Raw genomic sequence first — 18,261 nt, 5'->3', positions numbered from 1 at the left:
CACTTACACACACACACACACACACACACACACACAAAACACACACACACACACACACACACACACACACACACACACACACACACACACACACACACACACACACACACACACACACACACACACACACACACACACACACACACACACAGGATGTCAGGAAAAGCAATGGAAAATGATTGATAGTTGTTCTCAAATGATCTGTAATGCTGAATCAAGTGTCATTAATCATAACAAAAGGATTCCCGATTTTGAAGGTGGAAAACATCTTTGCGTGCCCTGGAATGGCTGCTTGGAGAACACATTTCAGAATAAACCGCTGAGATATTTTACAGCATTTCTGGCTGTCTGTGTGACTTTTTAGATTTTTTTGCACATATCATCATCTCGTTACAAAGGAAAAAAACATGGATTTTTTTAAGAAGCATTATCTGTTTCGCCAACGATAATACAGCTATTACAAACATACATGTGCACACAAGATTCAATATGAATATCAATATGGGGGCTCCGAAACGATACAGCAATGATATTTTATGTTTGAAATGATTCAGGGCGATTCCACCTGAAAATCGATACATTTCAGTTTGATGTTAATTTCAGACAGAGCACCATGCCGTACTTGCCGATACCATTTACTGATACGATTACTTTGAATAATTTATGCAAATTTAGTTACCATAATACTGCTGATTTTGGATACCACATTATGTATACATTTGAATATAAATAATATAATTAAGCAATAGATCACGACAGGCTGTGGTATGTGCTCATTATACCACAGTTAAGGGGCATTGTCCGTCCCAACGCGCAGCGAAGGGACGGCGTAAGTATGGCGAAATGAAAGTTATAGACACCCTCAATTTTGAAAAAGCGAGAAAGTCGGAAAAGTAGTCCCTCCTGGCTGCCTGCAAAGTGTACGGCGGTTGCTATGCAACACACTATAGCGTCCTTCAGAGAGAAGGCTAGAGACGGTAGCTTGGTTCACCGGCAATTTAGCCTACTATCGAGTTCATTCACTGTGTGCCTACTGCTTTACAACATTTCCACCCACATTTCCACCCTTTCCACCTGCACACACAAACATACATACACCCCCTCACACATACACACAGACATACATAAACCCAGACACACACATACGTGATTTACAGGGATGTGGGTGACTGAAAAGGCTGATGTTTATAATAACATGTTAGGAGTATTCTTTTTACTTCATCAGTACACTGTATCATTTGAATATAGTCAGAGAAAAGGCTCTCTACGGGTAAAAAGGCCAATACCTCAGAAGGTCAACAAGCCATTTTAGGATGATTTTGTGGTTTTGATTTTGGATACCACATTATGTATACATTTGAATATAAATAATATAATTAAGCAATAGATCACGACAGGCTGTGGTATGTTCTCATTATACCACAGTTAAGGGGCATTGTCCGTCCCAACGCGCAGCGAAGGGACGGCGTAAGTATGGCGAAATGAAAGTTATAGACACCCTCAATTTTGAAAAAGCGAGAAAGTCGGAAAAGTAGTCCCTCCTGGCTGCCTGCAAAGTGTACGGCGGTTGCTATGCAACACACTATAGCGTCCTTCAGAGAGAAGGCTAGAGACGGTAGCTTGGTTCACCGGCAATTTAGCCTACTATCGAGTTCATTCACTGTGTGCCTACTGCTTTACAACATTTCCACCCTCTCCAGCAATCAACATATTTTTAGGCTTCAGTGAACTATGCTATTGCTTTTATATATAAATAAACAACAGTTCAAGTTAGGCGCGGAGTGATACTGAACTCTGTAAACTGAACGGGCGTCATAGCTGTGTGTATACGCTCAATATACAACGGTTGGGAACCAATCAGATCGCTTGATTTAGGCCCCCCGTTTTATAATTACTTGTAATTACTAATGCAATTCTGATCGATATTTATAATTGGTACTTTTGTACTTTACTTTTGTATGTTTGTAACAGGTTGCAACATGACCATATGAGCTGGGCCCCAATGAAGTGTGCAGGACACTTTTTTATTTGTCTTTTTTATCAATCAATTTGGCAAAGTATATCATTAATTAATATTCCATCTTATTCAGGGTATCTCTTACTTCCTGAATGCAATTGAGTTCCCAAAGGTTACAGGTCAAAGTATACGTGTTGGTATTCTTATGCACAATCTAGCAGTTTTCCAACATGTTACCTTACACCACACACACACACACACACACACACACACACACACACACACACACACACACACACACACACACACACACACACACACACACACACACACCTATCTATCTTGCCATCACATTCAAGAATAATAAGCGCACATCGTCTTCTATTGAGCCAGGAAGAGTTTGTGGTTAACACAGATATGGTCGCTTATACTCTCCTGAGCCATGTCATTTCTTGAGTCTGTGTGTGTGTGTATGTGTGTGTATGTGTGTGTGTGGTCCCTGCTAGCCTGTTCAACCACCAGCAGATGTTACCGTGACCACGACATGGGTGGTAGATGTTATATCCATCTACTGTGTGTGACCTGACCACTAAAAGGGTGGAAGATGTTATTGTGACTGGAAGTATTTCTGGTCAAGATTGATGACTAAGACCTCCACTCTCTGGCTTCACACTGACCACCTTCCAATGTTTGTTATTTATTCTATCCGCACACACAGAATATTGATTTTGTTCCCACCATGACTTTGAATCTGTGCATGCTGCTTTAAAATGGCAAAAAAAAACAGCCGGACAGAAGGATGGACATGATGGAGTCAGACTATAAAAGGTTCCACTCCACTCAAGTTCTCCACTGGACTTGCCAGGTATCCCCGCCCTACACCGTAGAATGAAAGCCTTTCTTACTTCTGTGCCGGGGGCAGGTGAAACGTTTCCCAACGCTGGAGCACTGGTTGGGATATTTTCCCGTAACTAGGCTCCAACACAGCCATTGTGCACTGCTCTGCAGTTATTCATTCAAACTCATGTTACACCTTCTTCCTAGTATTCAATCTTTTGATGTACATACATACATACATATACGTATACAGGACTTGAATTGAACTTATATAGTTGCAGTAGAAGTAATAGGCAGTGACAATCAGTGCAATCAGGCAGTGAAATATGATGCATTTCATTCATTCTTTTACTGTGCTTTTTGGAGGTTTTCTTACTTGCATTGTGGGAAATACACCACTTAGCATGCAGAGAGTGTTCGCCATCTGCAGAAAATGAGGAACATTATTAAGGAGGCCGGCTGAATTTGGATCTCACACACACACACACACACACACACACACACACACACACACACACACACACACACACACACACGTGTAACATACGAGTTATGGGAAGTTTTGGGTGTTTGGCAGGACGTCTCGTCACTTCTCCCCATAAATATGGAATTAAATGTCAGCGAGCGAGCTGGAAATGCTCTCCACTAGCTCCGTCTTTCCCAATTCGGTCCGCTTGACTGCTAAGACATGCCCACTGCCACCACCAACACCATTACACTGGTTGATTGGTGTAGACTTTTGCCCTTTGGGAAAAAAGTACAGCATTTGATATTGCATTTGGAGATTTTTTTTTTGGCTTCTGGTAGCAAAGTGGATCTTGGTGAATCTACGAAGCCCAAGACTTATTAGGGTTTTAAATTCAACCATAAAGCCGGAGAAGCACAATATTAGGCCTGGTTTACCTACTCCGAGGGTTCATAGGCTTTTTAACGTAAGATCATCATTAAGAATGTATAATCACCTAGGAGGGGAATCAGGACAGAAGAAAACACATTAAAACAACCTGCATTGCAGGGCCGCCAGCCTAACAAAGCATACTTTGTACCCTCGGCCCTCAAAAAGGTTAAGTGGCGATGACAGGCAGCAAATTAACCACGATAGACTTCAGGGACACATCATGGACAATACTGGTGGAAATAATATCCATGCTTAATCAGTCTTAGGAAGTAGGCATTAACCTGTCCAGAACACAGGACCTCAACAAATCCATATTAAAACATTGTAGTTATGATTGATAATACATAGTATATAATATAATACATAATAGATACAGTTGAGAATAATCCTCACTGTACAGATTGTGTCTATATGCCCTAAAGTACTGTATTTATTTGGAGTAATGGAAGTCGATACTAATAATTACTCCGACACACACTGACAAACATCTACGTTGGCCAGGGTTGTTTCTGTATACAGTTTGTCTCTGTACACAAGTCTCGAGAGGCAGACCGAAATAGCAAGTGGACTCCATTAATCCTCAGTCACAAACAGGGAGAACGGCCAAGCACATTCCAGATGTTCTTTTGCCTTTCATCTTTGCATGTAGAGTGACCAATTATAACTTCATCAAAAAGGTTGACAATAGTAGCAAAATAAAGAACTGTTAATCCAGAGCTTGTATATAGAAAGGTTGTATGTCGTTTTAGACATAAGAAAAACATCTTACATGCTTGTGTATATCTGAAGACAATGTACATGCTTTAACAACCTCCTGTCTTTTCTGGCTTTAGTCAAATGCAAAAGACTCTTTGCACCACCTGGTGTTAAAACCAGCACTGTGTTGCACAAGACCAAATTAACTTGGGCATGCTTTACCCAGAAAATGGCAAAAGAAAACTGTTTACACTCTCAGTGAAACAGAAACAGCTATAACTATATGCAATTTCGTTCCATAGCAACATAACAAAATGTAAATTCCTTCCAAAATATTTAAGCATACACAACTAAAGTCCTATAATTCCTCGGAAAATGTTGAGTCAAAAAGCTCTGGGGGTCATTAGGAGTCAAACTCAAGCATAAAACACATTTTCAACAATGGAAACTTGGCTGTCTTGTGGTTGCTCGCACAGCCCAAGCTTGGATTAGTGGGGAGACAAACAGAGCGATTCACCATTGATGTGTTCTGGCCGTCTATATTTTTGGCTGCCTATAACCCAGCTTATATCCCAATTATTGTCAGAAAGAGAATCCAAGTTGACAATTAGCTTTTCTTATTTGTTTGTTGAAACATGTCACGTTGTATTCTTGCATAAGCTTATAAGTCCTTACCATATGCTGAACACATACGGTTAACTTAGGAGGGTGTCTGCAGCGAGATAAGGAATGTTATCCGTCCAACGAACAAAATCCGTAGGGTAAAGTACATTTCTGTTCCTGTAATTTGACCATTTGGGTGGTTTTATTCATGTCAATCAATTACTAATCGCTAGGGCCCAGAGAGAAAGAATATTTGATTTGTCCAAGCTTCCAAGCAATAAACTCTGTGCCTTGGGCTGCCAAGCCACAAATAAAGCCTGAAGATAATGTAGCATTTATGAAATGAAAAATGAAAAATATGAAAAATATGAAAACAGTGGATAAATTCTGTGTCAACAAATCCAAACCAGGGAGCAAAATGGGAAAGTTGCTACCAATTCAAACTATGGCTTCATGGTTACAGAAATATGGTATTTGCCATCTCTACAAGTACAGGAAAAACATCATACTGCCTGGACCCTCAACACATCATTGGACAGAAAATAGTAATAAATAAAACTCTAAAACTCTATGTATTTAAAATACGAATACAATACTTTTGAAATACTGTTTTAAAACATGGCCGCTCAAAGGACAATTCATTTCCAAACATTTACATACGTTGAATTGATACGTTTTATTTTTTGGCACAGATCACAAGCAGATGAAAATGCGAGAAAGTAGTTCCACCAGCTTTCCAGAGCGCATGAACATACGTAAGTAGCTGACGGACGGATGTCATTGGACTTGGAGCTGTGAGTCCACATATCACCACAACAGAGTTCCTTGGTTTGACACATGAGTTACTATACTATATGATGAAGAAGCTATAGTTAATCAGTAAATGTAGCTACACTAGTGGTGTAGCTACATTCAGGCATGAGAGGAAAGATTTGGTTCCTTCTCTGTCGTTATGTTTATGACATTTTCTTGAAACTCTAAAACACAACTCTTGTGAATGACCTTCTTTTTAACACGAAAACATAAGTGTGTGAAGGGTTTTGTATTTCCAAGCTTTCTCTAAAATTTGATTTGAAAAAAAATAACAAATTATTTTTTGATAACAGACATATGGAGAACATCAAAGTAGTTTTATTCTAATCTTTACATCAGATGTTTTATGTTTATATTGAAATACAAGCTCAACATACAAATAATTTATGAAATAAAATGATTTGAGGCCGGGAGTGTCTATGCATTAATGAGAAAGTGGATGAATCATTTAATTGTAGTTTGTGTCTAACCAAAAGGCCATTCAAATTGGCCTGTTGGTTAGGCACTGACATCAGCCCTGTGTCAAACAAGCTCGCCTGTGTTGGTTTATAGACTGCCATCTCCTATGTGGGCGAGTCCAACCAGATTCTTTTTTTTTTTTTTATGTCTGAGCCAGTGAGCAGACAGACCAGGGTCCCGAACGCTGTCTCTCTGACCTTGGCTCTATCGCTGCTGCAAGTGTCCGACGGGCAAAAGTATTGGTTGGTCTTTGTACGTTGTCCATGCACCATTAGGCAGAGCGGGTGGGGGAGCGCCCCAACAATGGGTTTTGTTGATTCCTCAAGCGGGGTGTTTCTCGTCTGGCGTGGGGAACCGCGCTTTACATAAAATCGTCTGAATCGTAGCCCCCCTGCAGAAGACACAAAGTAAAATCCATGCTATGTTTGGGTTCAAGCTTAAGGAGACATCGCTGCAACCCTCTATGTACTTAACGTTGACTCTGATTTATCCTGCTCAGTCCTGTCCTCTATAGCCGTGGGTGTGGAGGATAGGATAACGCCTGTGCTTGCATTAACGGTTCCTTGTTGGTGATCCGCATAGAAAGTGGGTAAATTACTTCTCACCACAAATTGAGTGGCATCTGTGGATCTCTATAATACAAAAGAAGATAGTCCGTCTCGGTCTGCTCCATGTGCGCTTCACCATGGCCAGAAATTAATTGGAGAATGTATGAAAGACGAAGTGGGATAATCACTATCCTTGCGGAATTGCATTTTTGCTGAGACGGGTTAGCTACGGGGGATCTCTGTGGCCTACGGCAGCTATTCAACAAAGAAGTATAATCTACCCTTACAGTCTAATTATTATAATGAGAGGATTTTTCCAGTTTAAAACTCAAATACTGTTATGTCCCTTAAACAAAAGGATGGGCTTTTAGAAAGGCAGGGCAATTCCAAAATCTATCATTACTATTATATCTAAGTTAAATTATATCCAAGAATAATACCCAATAGTCTAAAGCCTGAAATTAGGTCTTTACTTCAAAAAGGCTTCAAATATGTATTTATAGTCTTACCTCATTGGTCGTCATGTTTTCACTCGTCATGAGGGAAGAGTAATTCCTGCCATAAAGAAAACAGTTCACATGTAAAGCACAGTTTCTTCAGAAAATATTCTTTAGCAGTAGCAGTACCTTTTTTGTTAAAGTTAAGCTTTTAAAAAAAACTGACATTGCAAGCATCAATCAAACGGGACAGAGAAGCCCATGAGTCACTCTTTCGGCAGACGATAACAACCAGAACAACCTCAACAACAACAACAACAACAGCAGCAGCAGCAGCAGTGATGCGCCTCTCGTTGCCACATGCCCACCTGAGTTCCTCCACCTCCTTCTTCTTCTTAACCTCATCCTTCTCGCGTTTCTTCTGCTCCTGGATGACGGCCTTCTTCTCGTTGCGCTCCTCCTGGTCGCGGGACGCCCGCTCCGCCGCCAGGTCTGGGTGCCGCTCATCTTTCGTCTTCTCCAGCCTGTTGACGATCTCGTTGATCTTCTTCTCCACAGACACCAGCTTCACCTGTTGCCGGGTTGCGGTGAGCAAAGAGTTAAACAATATTGATGTGATTTGTGATGACGACGGCCCATTATGTGTTCAGTAATCGTTGTTGTGACACGCCAACAGATGAAGGATGCAAATTAGATTAAAGCTATAATTCGCGGTGCATCAGATGGGGACATTTATGTTTTATATTGTACTTGGTCCCTTTTAAATCTAAAATACTAAATACAAAAATCACTTTACTAGCCAACCAAACTGCACTAATAACAAAACTAATGAAAAGCATAGGTCATGAGTAGACTTCAAAAAACCTAGACTTAAGAGACAGGGCCATCTCTTGTGAAACCAGGGTCATTGCACCCGCCTCGACTGACCTCTTTCTGTCGAAAGAAGCCGATCTGTCCCACATCCATCTCTCCAGTCTTCTTCAGGTTGGCCCAGGGTGTGTACACAACGTTGATGTTGTTCATCTTACAGCCTGTGATGCATATAAACCCCATAGTCAGCAGTGTAGGGCTAAGAGATGTCTGTTACCCTAAAGCCAAGTTAAGTTCAAATGTGGTCAATCCACATTTTATTTTTTCACCTTGGATACTGTTGTTTTTCACAAGCTGTGCACAGTCAATCAACACCTCCTTGGGAATGTCATCGATGGTCAGACCCTAGAAGAGAAAACCCAAAACATCTAATTAACGATTAAATGATAAAGGGCTAAATTACAGTAATGTAAATGAGAATGTTCTATAGTTAAGTATCCCCACTTGTCACCTTCTGCATCCTCAGGTACACGTGCGCAGAAGACAGTTTATCCACATGAAACCTAGATCAAAAAACAATGCAACAGTGTAAGAACAAGACACAATATACTTCTGGGTATATCAAACATTTCAAAGTACATAAAACACGTCACTTTCCTTCGAAAAAACAATGTGAATCTTACCAAATGTCCTCAGGCCATCCATACTTGATTAGGTCTTCGTCTGTTTAAAGATAGCAGGTTCACGTTACAGGAAGAACTGAAGCTATTGTATTATCACACAAAATGTTAAGCTTGGACAAAAGAATATAATATATTTACTTTCGTATTTGTCCTTTCCCATATAGATTGTGTAGGCAGGGTTCACCACTGAAGAGAGTACAAAAGGCAATAACACAAAACGCAGTTATTATCTTACCGCAATTAATTTTGTTAACATAAGCTGCATTTAATACATGACATAAATACATTAATTTATAGCATTCTCTTTTATTAAAATGTCACTGCAGTCTGACTGGAGTCTCTGAAGCTCTTTTCCCACTGGCTAGTTAGCTGTCTGGATCATTACCTACCGGCACTTTGAAAATAAAACACCATCTTGATTAAAATAAGGCTAACTTTTTGACGACGACACGACGGTTTATATTAAGTATTAATAACTTTTTTGTGAAAGCACTAATTTTGCCTATTCATTATCAAAAAATTGCAATGACTTCAACCCATAGAGCTTCAGCCCTGCCGGATCCGCGGTGTGTGTTAGGCACGTCAAAATGCCCCCGGAAGTTGTTTACAAACTGATGAAAGACTTCCGCTGTACAGCCCTGGCCGCGCGCGCTTCAAAACATTGGAAGCAAGTGGCGGTACGAAGTTCAGAGGCTGCAGGATACCTGCAGAGAACCACTGTCTGGATTTATGTCTGGCGCTCGACTATAAGGAGTTATCATAACAGGTCGAATGCTTTTCCATTCACGCCATAATAATCGATTATTTCGTTTTTGCGCCTCTTAGTGCACTTTGAGTGATTGTGGCGCTAACTTAGGTAACTCAGTTGATTGACGTGAAACGTTAACGCGCCAAGGATATGGCAAGCAATTTAGTATATTAGTTGTATTAAATGTATTAGTATGCAGTTTAATGCCAATGCTTTTAGTTGGTTATGCTCTTTCGTTTGTACACCTCGTTGTGTGTGTTGGGTGGTTTTGAGTCATCCCGCCAATTAGCCTGGGGACCTGGAGCTAGCTCACCAGTAACTCCACACGTAGCATGAAGGGCCAATAATGAACGCTATAGTATTCATCTCTGGTATCAAATATTAATATTAAGTCTGGATACTTAGAAAGCTGATTTAAAATGCAATGTCATTCCTGTTATGTAATATTCGAACTGTAGTACTTCGTACTTTTGATTGTGTCTTCTATCCGTGACTTTATAATTGCTGTTTTTATGTAGGTGTTTCGGTTGAAAGTGGACTTGTTAAAATGATGCCTCAAACCACTAGGAAGCGGAAACACTCTTCCGTTGACCTGGCCAGGTGAGCCTTTTCAACCTGACTATGCCTTATCTAACAATGCACATATATAACCTAACGCTACAGTTAATCATCCCTGATATTAGGCTTTTACATGCAACCATTTTACTGTTTAGCTATTTAACTGTATATGTATAACTGAAGTTCTCTAAAGCTTCAGTTGAGACCATGTTAATTCTCCTGTCACAGGCAGGCAGTCTACCCCCGATATTGAATAACTTCTCACTCTCATATTTAAATGGACTTTCCTTCCTTTAAAAAAAAAGTCTGACTGCTAAGAGAGGAGAGGCGAAGCAGGCTTCCCCTATGAAGCAGAGGTCTGTCAGGCTCCAGCAGTCCCCCATTAGGAAGAATCCCCCAATCACACCAGGAAAGGCAAACAGCCCCTCCCCACGGAAACGCATGCAATCTCCACCAGGTAGGGGGTACACACCATGGGGTGTACAGGGTGCTGCACGGTAACAAACCGCTTTAGTTTTGGTCTGCAAAAAAAAAAAAAAAAAAAATCTGTTCATTTTGCAGCTGCTAAAATGAATGATGCCAATGATCTGTGTTGACTAATGTGATGCAATGACTAATGTGAGCTTTGCTAACCGACAGTACAGCCGGTAGTATAGAGGCCAAACATGCTAAAACAAAACGTATGCGTTTTTAAATATGCCACTTGATGGTTAAGAATGTTACTAACCTAATACTCCTCTCCCTTCCTCAAGGCTCCCCAGCCAAATCTCCCCAAAAACGCAGCATGGTGGCGAGCTCCTTCTATGGCAAGCAGAAGCCCCTCTACCTCACCCCCTTGGAGAGGAAGCTGGTGAAGGAGCTCAAGGGCGTTTCTGCTGCTCCCTCTCTTCCTCCGCCTCCTCCTCCCAAGCAGCAAGTGGCACAGAAGTCAAAGCCCAGTGTGGGCACAATGCAGAGGAAGAAGGGGACGGCGTCCGCCCAGGCCGTCAAGAGAGCCATGAAGAGCTACATGGCCCCTCCCAAGAGGATCTCTCTGAAGAATCTGAGCAGCAGGTTTGAAACTCATTCTATATATCGGTCACACACTCTAAATATCGTATTTTTTACAATGTCCATTATTATATGCTTTTAAACAAGAAGTGGTTGTGATGTTACAGATATCATGCTGATGATATTACAGATGGTGAATCTTTTGGTATCCCGATCTTCGATTTCCATTTTTGGGATCACGATTTAATTCAAAAATCAATTCCTGATTCAGTACAGAGAGTTGCTAATTTCAGGATCTACTCCAGTCCGCTATTGCTAAGAAAAGTGGCAAATTATGGCATAGAAGCAAAGTAAAGTGTGTGTATAAGAATGTTGTTTTTCATATTTGAAAGTTGTATCAGCTAAAAACTCATCGTCAAATTAATGAATCGATTCAGAGTCATAGAAAATAATAATTTTGAATCAAGTTTATTTATTTTTCACCACTGTTAAATGTATTTTGATGTATTCTTTATTGGACAGTGCTGTTCCAGTGTCAACGTCGTCGATCAAACCCACAGAGCCCAAGAAGGGCACCAACATGACCTTCAGTAGTGCAAAGATGAAGCCCAAGCTCTTTGTGGGCGCCGCCTTCTTCAGCACGGGCAAGAGGCCCACCTCCATGTACAAGAAGGCCACCCCCAGGTCTAAGCCGGCCCCAGCCCAGAGCAAGGCCACCGTGGCCCCACCAAAGGCAGAGGCAAAGAGGCCCCAACAGGAAGCTGTGGCCCCCGACCAAACGCCCTCTCCCAAGGGCCCGCGGCAGAATGTAGCTGAAGTGGTAAGAGAAGGCTAGCTGGTAGCACCTAATGGGTAGTGGAACTTTGGAACCCTTCATACACTTTAATTAATGTGCCTGCCTTGTTTCATCTTCTCACACTCTGAACTCTGGAGCTGATATTGAATGAAATTGAAACTGTTCTCCTCTTTGTATGTACTTACTGGACTAGTCTCTTACAAAATTGGCCAGAGGAACGAATTACTTAATAAATATAAGGGGCAATTCAATGGGTGTGTGTGTGTGACACTACATTCTTAAAAAAAAACCTGATTCTACGCATTATTTCTTGGGTCTTGTTTCCCATCAGCAGAGCGTCACGCCGCCAGGCCAAAGCGGAGCCAGCGTCGATGGGGCCGGCAAGGAGGGAAGCAGAGACAAGTACGACCCGCTGGACTGGGCCGACTCTGACCTGAGCCCACCGGGGTCCCCGGGGCTTCCAAGGTTCCTGCATGTCTTGAGCTGAACGTGCTGAACGTGCTCTCACATAATACATCTGTAGACACTAGCCCAGCGTAGAGGACCAATGCATTGTATAAGTGATATCTCTTTCTCACCCACCAGTTCACCTGATGTGCTTTCTCGGAAATACGGAATAACCAAGGAAATCAAGCTCATTTTGAGTAGGTCCCCGACAGCCAGTCCGGCACCCACAGCCTCAAGCATCAACACACAGGTAGTCCAGCTTAGTTGCTTCTATAATAAAGCCACTAACGACATCTAAACAATGCCAGGTAGTGCAAGTCTTACATTTCCTTAGAACGTTTGATGATATCTATTCTATGTTGAAGAAACATGTTGACTGGATAAGGTTTTGATGCAATTTTTCACTATCTGTTATTATTATTATTGTTAGTGGTACCTAGCTATTGCCAATATTAATAGTTATACTTTCCTTTTTAATGAATTGTCTTGAGGAGGATGATGACTGCTCAGCCTCCGCCTTTGACCACAGTGATGGGAACCCTTCTGCTGGTGTCTGCAGCCCAGTCCCTGGTAAACTCCTATTTTATTAAACTTTTTTGTATTGAAACCGCAATGATGTTCCCTTTAGAGCTGTCCCAAACGATTATTTTCAAACGATTAATCTAGTGATAATTTTTTGATTAGTCGACTAATCTGTAGATTAATTTTAATTACAATTAATCTAACGATTATTTTTTAGTTTCAGCACATGCTTGTGTGTATAGTTGCGTGCACATGCTTGTGTGTGTGTGTGTGTTTATGTGTGGTTACGTAGACATGTGTGTGTACATTCGTGCATGCGTACGTTTGAGCCAGCGGTCCATTTTTGCATTAGTCTACTTAAAGCTCATAGCGATGGAAATAATTGCCAAGAACAGCACATGGGTCGTGTACAACTTTTGGGAGAGAACGAGAAGGAGCAAGCGCAAAGGGGTTCTGTGTGTGTGTGTGTGTGTGTGTGTGTGTGTGTGTGTGTGTGTGTGTGTGTGTGTGTGTGTGTGTGTGTGTGTGTGTGTGTGTGTGTGTGTGTGTGTGTGTGTGTGTGTGTGTGTGTGTGTGTGTGTGCGTGCGTCAAAGATTGTACGAAGGACAGATGCGCCACTGAAATCGGGTTGCAGGATTTTTTTTTAATATGCGCAATACCCGCAATCCCGTGCTGAAATTTAAGCCCGGAGTATAACGTAACATTTACTCAGAGAGTAGGATCTTTGGTTTACTACTGCAACTGCTTGATAAATGAACATTCCAGGGTGGGGAAGGGGGCAAATCAACAGAACTTACGGTGTTTTGCTGCCATCCTGGGAGAGAGAACGGGGAGAGAGAAAAAAAAAAAACGGGGATGACACGTCAACACAAATTATTCATGTAGACTTATTTATGACGTTGATTACGTCGACGAGTCGTCCCAGCTCTAGTGCCCTTGGATATTTCAGAGCTATGACCATGACTCTTTGGTGGTCTTATTGAGATTTTGATGTTAACATTGCTGATTTTGCTGACCGTCAACATTGCTGATTTTGAAACTTTTCCCCCACAGAAACTCCAACCGTGTATCCCATCTTTGGCTCATCTGCAAAAAGGTCAGCAGGAAGCAAAAGGGCAGCCCGCAGTACCGCAGCCAGCCCAGCGGTGGCGCTGCAGCCTGCCGCCTCCTCGGTGCCCAGGGAGCGTAGCGTGCGCCGAAAGAGGCAGAAGCAGGATGAAGACGACCAGCTCATAATTGTATGTATTCCTTCATCAAGTGGGCTTCATCAAGTTTGGCTTGGTGAAGATCAGCACGACTTGATTTTATGTTGGGTTTTGGTTTCATCGCATTGCACAAAACCAATACTGTGCACCAGAGCACATAAAAATACACCAAGCTAGAATAAAAGTTTTTGTCGGCATTAGCTGGTTGGATAATGGTTCTGCATTGAAGAGTTGGGTGATGCAGTCCACTTTCTCTTTCCAACCACTTTCATCTGACGATTTTTCAATACTTTTTTTTTAAAATTCATAATCATCCCTGGCACATAGCAATGTTTCATGTATAGACCGCAACCTGGAAAAGACACCGCATTCTATTGAACAAGTTTTACAAAACTTGCTACACTAGCCTACATATTCATAACCGTGTGCATGCCAAACATTTAAATCCTCTACAGATGTTAGCGCTGCCCTCTAATGTTAATTCTCTCCCTTGAGTAATGCAAGTGTCTCATGTCCGTCTTCATCCCAATCCCTCCCTCCAGGATGCGGGTCAGAAGGAGTTTGGGGCGGCCAGCTGTGAGTCCTGTGGGATGGTGTACAGCGCAGACAGCCCAGAGGACCAGTTCCAGCACACCCAGTTCCACCAGCGCTTCCTCGACAGCATCAAGTTTGTGGTACGCTACCCTTCCACCGCCATGAGGTGGTGCTGGAGCTTTTTATACCCAGAGTCCCACGTATGGTACACCAGAAGCAACCTTGAAGCTGGACAAACGGCCAGGGTTAGGGGTTTGATTCCCGCTGGGATCTTTCATGATGAGAATAATGTGTCACAGTTTTGTGGGACACTTTGGATCAAAGTGTCCACCTAATAGCATGAATGCTACACTTCGTACTACATTTTAGTCATTGAGGAGATGCTTTTATTTAAAGCCACTTACAAGTGAGTCAAGATCGGAGTAGGCACAAAAAGTTGTGTGCTGAACAACCTAGTTGGGCAGAGAAGACATACCTCATTTTCAGCCTGAGGTTAATGAAATGATATGATAATCTTATAGAAAGTGTTAAACTACTAAATTCATATTTTCTTCAGGGTTTCCATTTTTCCCTCTGTGTACACCGTCTAACCCCCAGCATGCTGTGTTGTGCTGCAGGGCTGGAAGAAGGAGCGGGTGGTGGCAGAGTTCTGGGATGGCAAGGTCGTCCTGGTGATGCCCGATGACCCCAAGTACGCGCTCAAGAAGGTGTGTTCATTATATATAATTTAGAGAACAGCTCAAGAAGCCATTCTGGGTTTGTGACTTTGGTGCCTTCATGCCATCTTCTGACCCCTTCTCTTTGGTTGTGTGTTTGTGTGTGCTGGTCCCTGGTCACCACAGGCCGAGGAGGTGCGGCGCGTAGCGGACAACGAGCTGGGCTTCCAGCAGGTGGCCCTCAACTGTCCCACCAAGGCCAAGACCTACCTGTTCATCAACAACGAGCGCATGGTGGTGGGCTGCCTCATCGCCCAGAACATACGACAGGTAGGAAACGACAACACTGTCTAATAATGAGGGAAGGGGAAAAATAAAATGGCCATGATTATACTGGGTGGTTTGGCATGACTGTCGCATACTTTTCACTGTGGTCATAGGGTCAGGAACAAGGCAGGCAAGTATGTGAACTGCAATGTTGCAGTTCAATTAAAATATTTGGTTAATGGTTCAGGAATAGTTTTTCTTGGCTTTTTGTCAGATAAAAAGCAAGCACATTTAAGCTTTGGACTTTGGTAACTTTTGAAGGCATTTGCTGTTATGTATGACATTTTATAACTTGATGATTAATCAAAATTGTCGTTAGATGATTGGACTAGGAAAATAATGGTTAGTTGTAGCCCCAGTAAACATGCATTCCCCTGTACTCCATCCAGGCATACCGCGTGCTGGCGGTGCCCGAGGCCCCTAAAGACATGAACCGGGAGGACTTCATGGAGCACCACCGGGCCTGGTGCTGCTCCACCAGCCCGGAGAACGCCCTGTGCGGGGTCAGCCGCATCTGGGTCTTCAGCCTGGCCCGTCGGAAGGGCATCGCCACGCGCCTGCTGGACACCGTCAGGTAAGAGCCGCCCTCCTCCACCGCCACCAGGCGGATCTCGAGCAACTAGTTACTCTGTTAAGGAGCAAAGGGCTACACTGTTTATGGTGTTTGGGTTTTTGCATGTTTTCTGAAAGGGTGTACTTTATATGAAAAGATAAGTCAAACCACTTACCCAGTGGACTAGCTAGCCATACATCTGTGTGACCATTCCCACTTGTGATGTCTCCAAGTCACAGTGCATGGGAGATTTTGAATTGGCTTGTAATGACTTGAATGTAATGAATGTCACACTCACACCTGGTGGTCAAACAGGGGCCCTTTTTAAATAGATTTGAAAGCTGCAAAGAGCGAGCAGAAAAGGGTAGAGTAGATCACCAGAACAGATATTCTCTAAGAGAATTTCACTCATTAATAGCGGACTGATTGCTATGGCTAAGTCGACTATTGCTCAAATGTGAGATCTTGAATCTTACCAACAGCATCTTCAAACAGGATGACCTAGTAGTAGCAGGATCATTATAACCTTAGATTTTGTGTGGGTTGTCAATTTTGAGGATAGTATTTGTTAAACTTGCACAAAAAATATACTTGTTTGGTTTGTTGATGCCAAAGCAGGATGGCTGTTAAAAAAAATTACCATGTATGTCACCATGATGGTTGGCAGACATTGCAAATTGAATGTCATTGCATACAGTTTTCTATTAAATCCTTACACAACTAACAAACAATAATAACCTGAGGTCTTCCCTCTCTGGGACATTTTGTTTCTGTTTTCAGGAGCACCTTCATATACGGCAGTCCACTAACCAAGGAAGAAATCGCCTTCTCTGACCCCACGCCGGACGGGAAACAGTTTGCCACGCAGTACTGCAACACGCCCACCTTCCTCGTCTACAACTTCCTCACTTGAGTGTTGGGGACGGGATGCAGTGGACCGCTTGTGTTTACCTGCTCATTGGCTGCTGGGGAGGGGGGGGGGTGGTTTTGTTGACGTTTGAAGGACTTTTCTTAAATTATGGTTCTCGTTCTCCTGTTCCAAATCAGATCATTTATGGCAGTTGACAAATATATGCCCTGCTGAGTAAATGGACTTAGATTTAACATTATTGTTTGTACTGTTAAAAGAAAGTTTAGTTTAAAATATATACTTTTCTGGTCTGAAATATTTTTTAGATATATAATTAATCTGTACTGCCCTATTTTCTTATTGAAATGTACAGATGTTCTTTTTATATTACTCATTCAAGAATCTTCAATTCCATTTCCTTGTGAATTAGCTCTTTATTGAATTCTTTGAAAGTCTAAGTATTATTTTTGAGCGATTTTAGGAAAGTTCTGTTACTTCTTGACATTTTGTTTGACCATGTTTATGCAGACTTGTGAAAAAGTGAAACGATAAGCATTTCAGAGTGATTAGCAGTGTTTACTGTGTTTGAGTGTATAAATATAGGTTTAATAAATCCCATTTGATTTATAACATTTTAGAATTGGGTGGAATTTGTTTTAACATACTTACCAACTTTCAATGTTCTTTACAACTTTAAATTACACTTCTGAAACAACCTTTGTATGTTTAAAATGTCTTAAATGAAAAACTGCATTGTGAAAATTTTAAATTATGATGGGATACAATTATTATCCTATGCTATCCTATCCATAGCCAACAGATTTGTATCCCAGAGTTACAATAGTCATCTTCCTTACACAGTACTGGATGTCTTTCACTGCCAAAGACGACAGTTAGCTGCAACATCTATTCCAATATTTAACATGGCTGGTTAAATGTGATGTGAGAGTATTCCCGCGGCACCCCGTCTATTAAACAAGACTAACGTAACAACAGTTACGTTCTTACCTCAGCATATCATTTCAGAAACAATGTCATGAAAGCCATGATTCCAATGGTACAGGCCATATCACTCCATGACCAACACCTGACTAACGAGACATGGTTAAGAGGGCTTCCCATGGAACCAAGTAGGTATTAATTGCCTAAAATCAGCAGTGTTAATGGCATCGTCAGAGCTTGGGCTGCAATTGCAATGGTTTGTGTCAATCAATTCTATTAGCCCTGAACTTTCAATAGAGGGGTCAAACATGCATCTTCAATTTGCGCTTTGTTTGTCTTGTTAGTGATATTTGCATAGTTGGCTAATCTATACTGTCGGCATCTTTGCAAA

At 41.9% G+C, this 18,261-nt stretch overlaps 2 protein-coding genes across 4 annotated transcripts; one reads left to right on the top strand and one right to left on the bottom strand.

Annotated features, from left to right (window-relative positions):
- Positions 1 to 5,654: 5,654 nt before the first annotated feature.
- On the bottom strand, positions 5,655 to 9,306 carry ccdc25 (coiled-coil domain containing 25). The gene is made up of 9 exons (XM_084483563.1): positions 9,131 to 9,306; positions 8,880 to 8,927; positions 8,742 to 8,781; positions 8,570 to 8,621; positions 8,388 to 8,463; positions 8,176 to 8,279; positions 7,617 to 7,819; positions 7,321 to 7,366; positions 5,655 to 6,654 (listed from the first exon to the last, which is right to left on the bottom strand). The coding sequence occupies exons 1-9, from the start codon at positions 9,153 to 9,155 to the stop codon at positions 6,625 to 6,627; spliced, it is 624 nt and encodes a 207-aa protein (XP_084339689.1). The 5' UTR covers positions 9,156 to 9,306; the 3' UTR covers positions 5,655 to 6,624.
- A 76-nt stretch (positions 9,307 to 9,382) lies between these two features.
- esco2 (establishment of sister chromatid cohesion N-acetyltransferase 2) lies at positions 9,383 to 17,496 on the top strand. Of its 3 annotated transcripts, none has more exons than XM_084483746.1 (14): positions 9,383 to 9,507; positions 10,008 to 10,089; positions 10,353 to 10,504; positions 10,800 to 11,100; positions 11,560 to 11,857; positions 12,168 to 12,298; positions 12,419 to 12,530; positions 12,772 to 12,850; positions 13,857 to 14,041; positions 14,551 to 14,682; positions 15,160 to 15,249; positions 15,385 to 15,528; positions 15,915 to 16,099; positions 16,859 to 17,496. In XM_084483746.1, the coding sequence occupies exons 2-14, from the start codon at positions 10,037 to 10,039 to the stop codon at positions 16,989 to 16,991; spliced, it is 1,995 nt and encodes a 664-aa protein (XP_084339872.1). In that variant the 5' UTR covers positions 9,383 to 9,507; positions 10,008 to 10,036; the 3' UTR covers positions 16,992 to 17,496. The 3 variants fall into 3 exon arrangements, with proteins under 3 accessions (XP_084339872.1, XP_084339870.1, XP_084339871.1); XM_084483744.1 differs by having other exon boundaries at positions 12,165 to 12,298; positions 16,859 to 17,494; XM_084483745.1 differs by having other exon boundaries at positions 12,165 to 12,298; positions 12,775 to 12,850; positions 16,859 to 17,492.
- Positions 17,497 to 18,261: the final 765 nt, after the last annotated feature.

This window comes from Micromesistius poutassou, assembly GCF_964030765.1.
Source record: "Micromesistius poutassou genome assembly, chromosome: 19".
Lineage (NCBI taxonomy): Eukaryota > Metazoa > Chordata > Actinopteri > Gadiformes > Gadidae > Micromesistius > Micromesistius poutassou.
The sequence above is the reverse complement of the archived record's forward strand: the minus strand, read 5'-3'. Positions and strand labels throughout refer to the sequence as shown.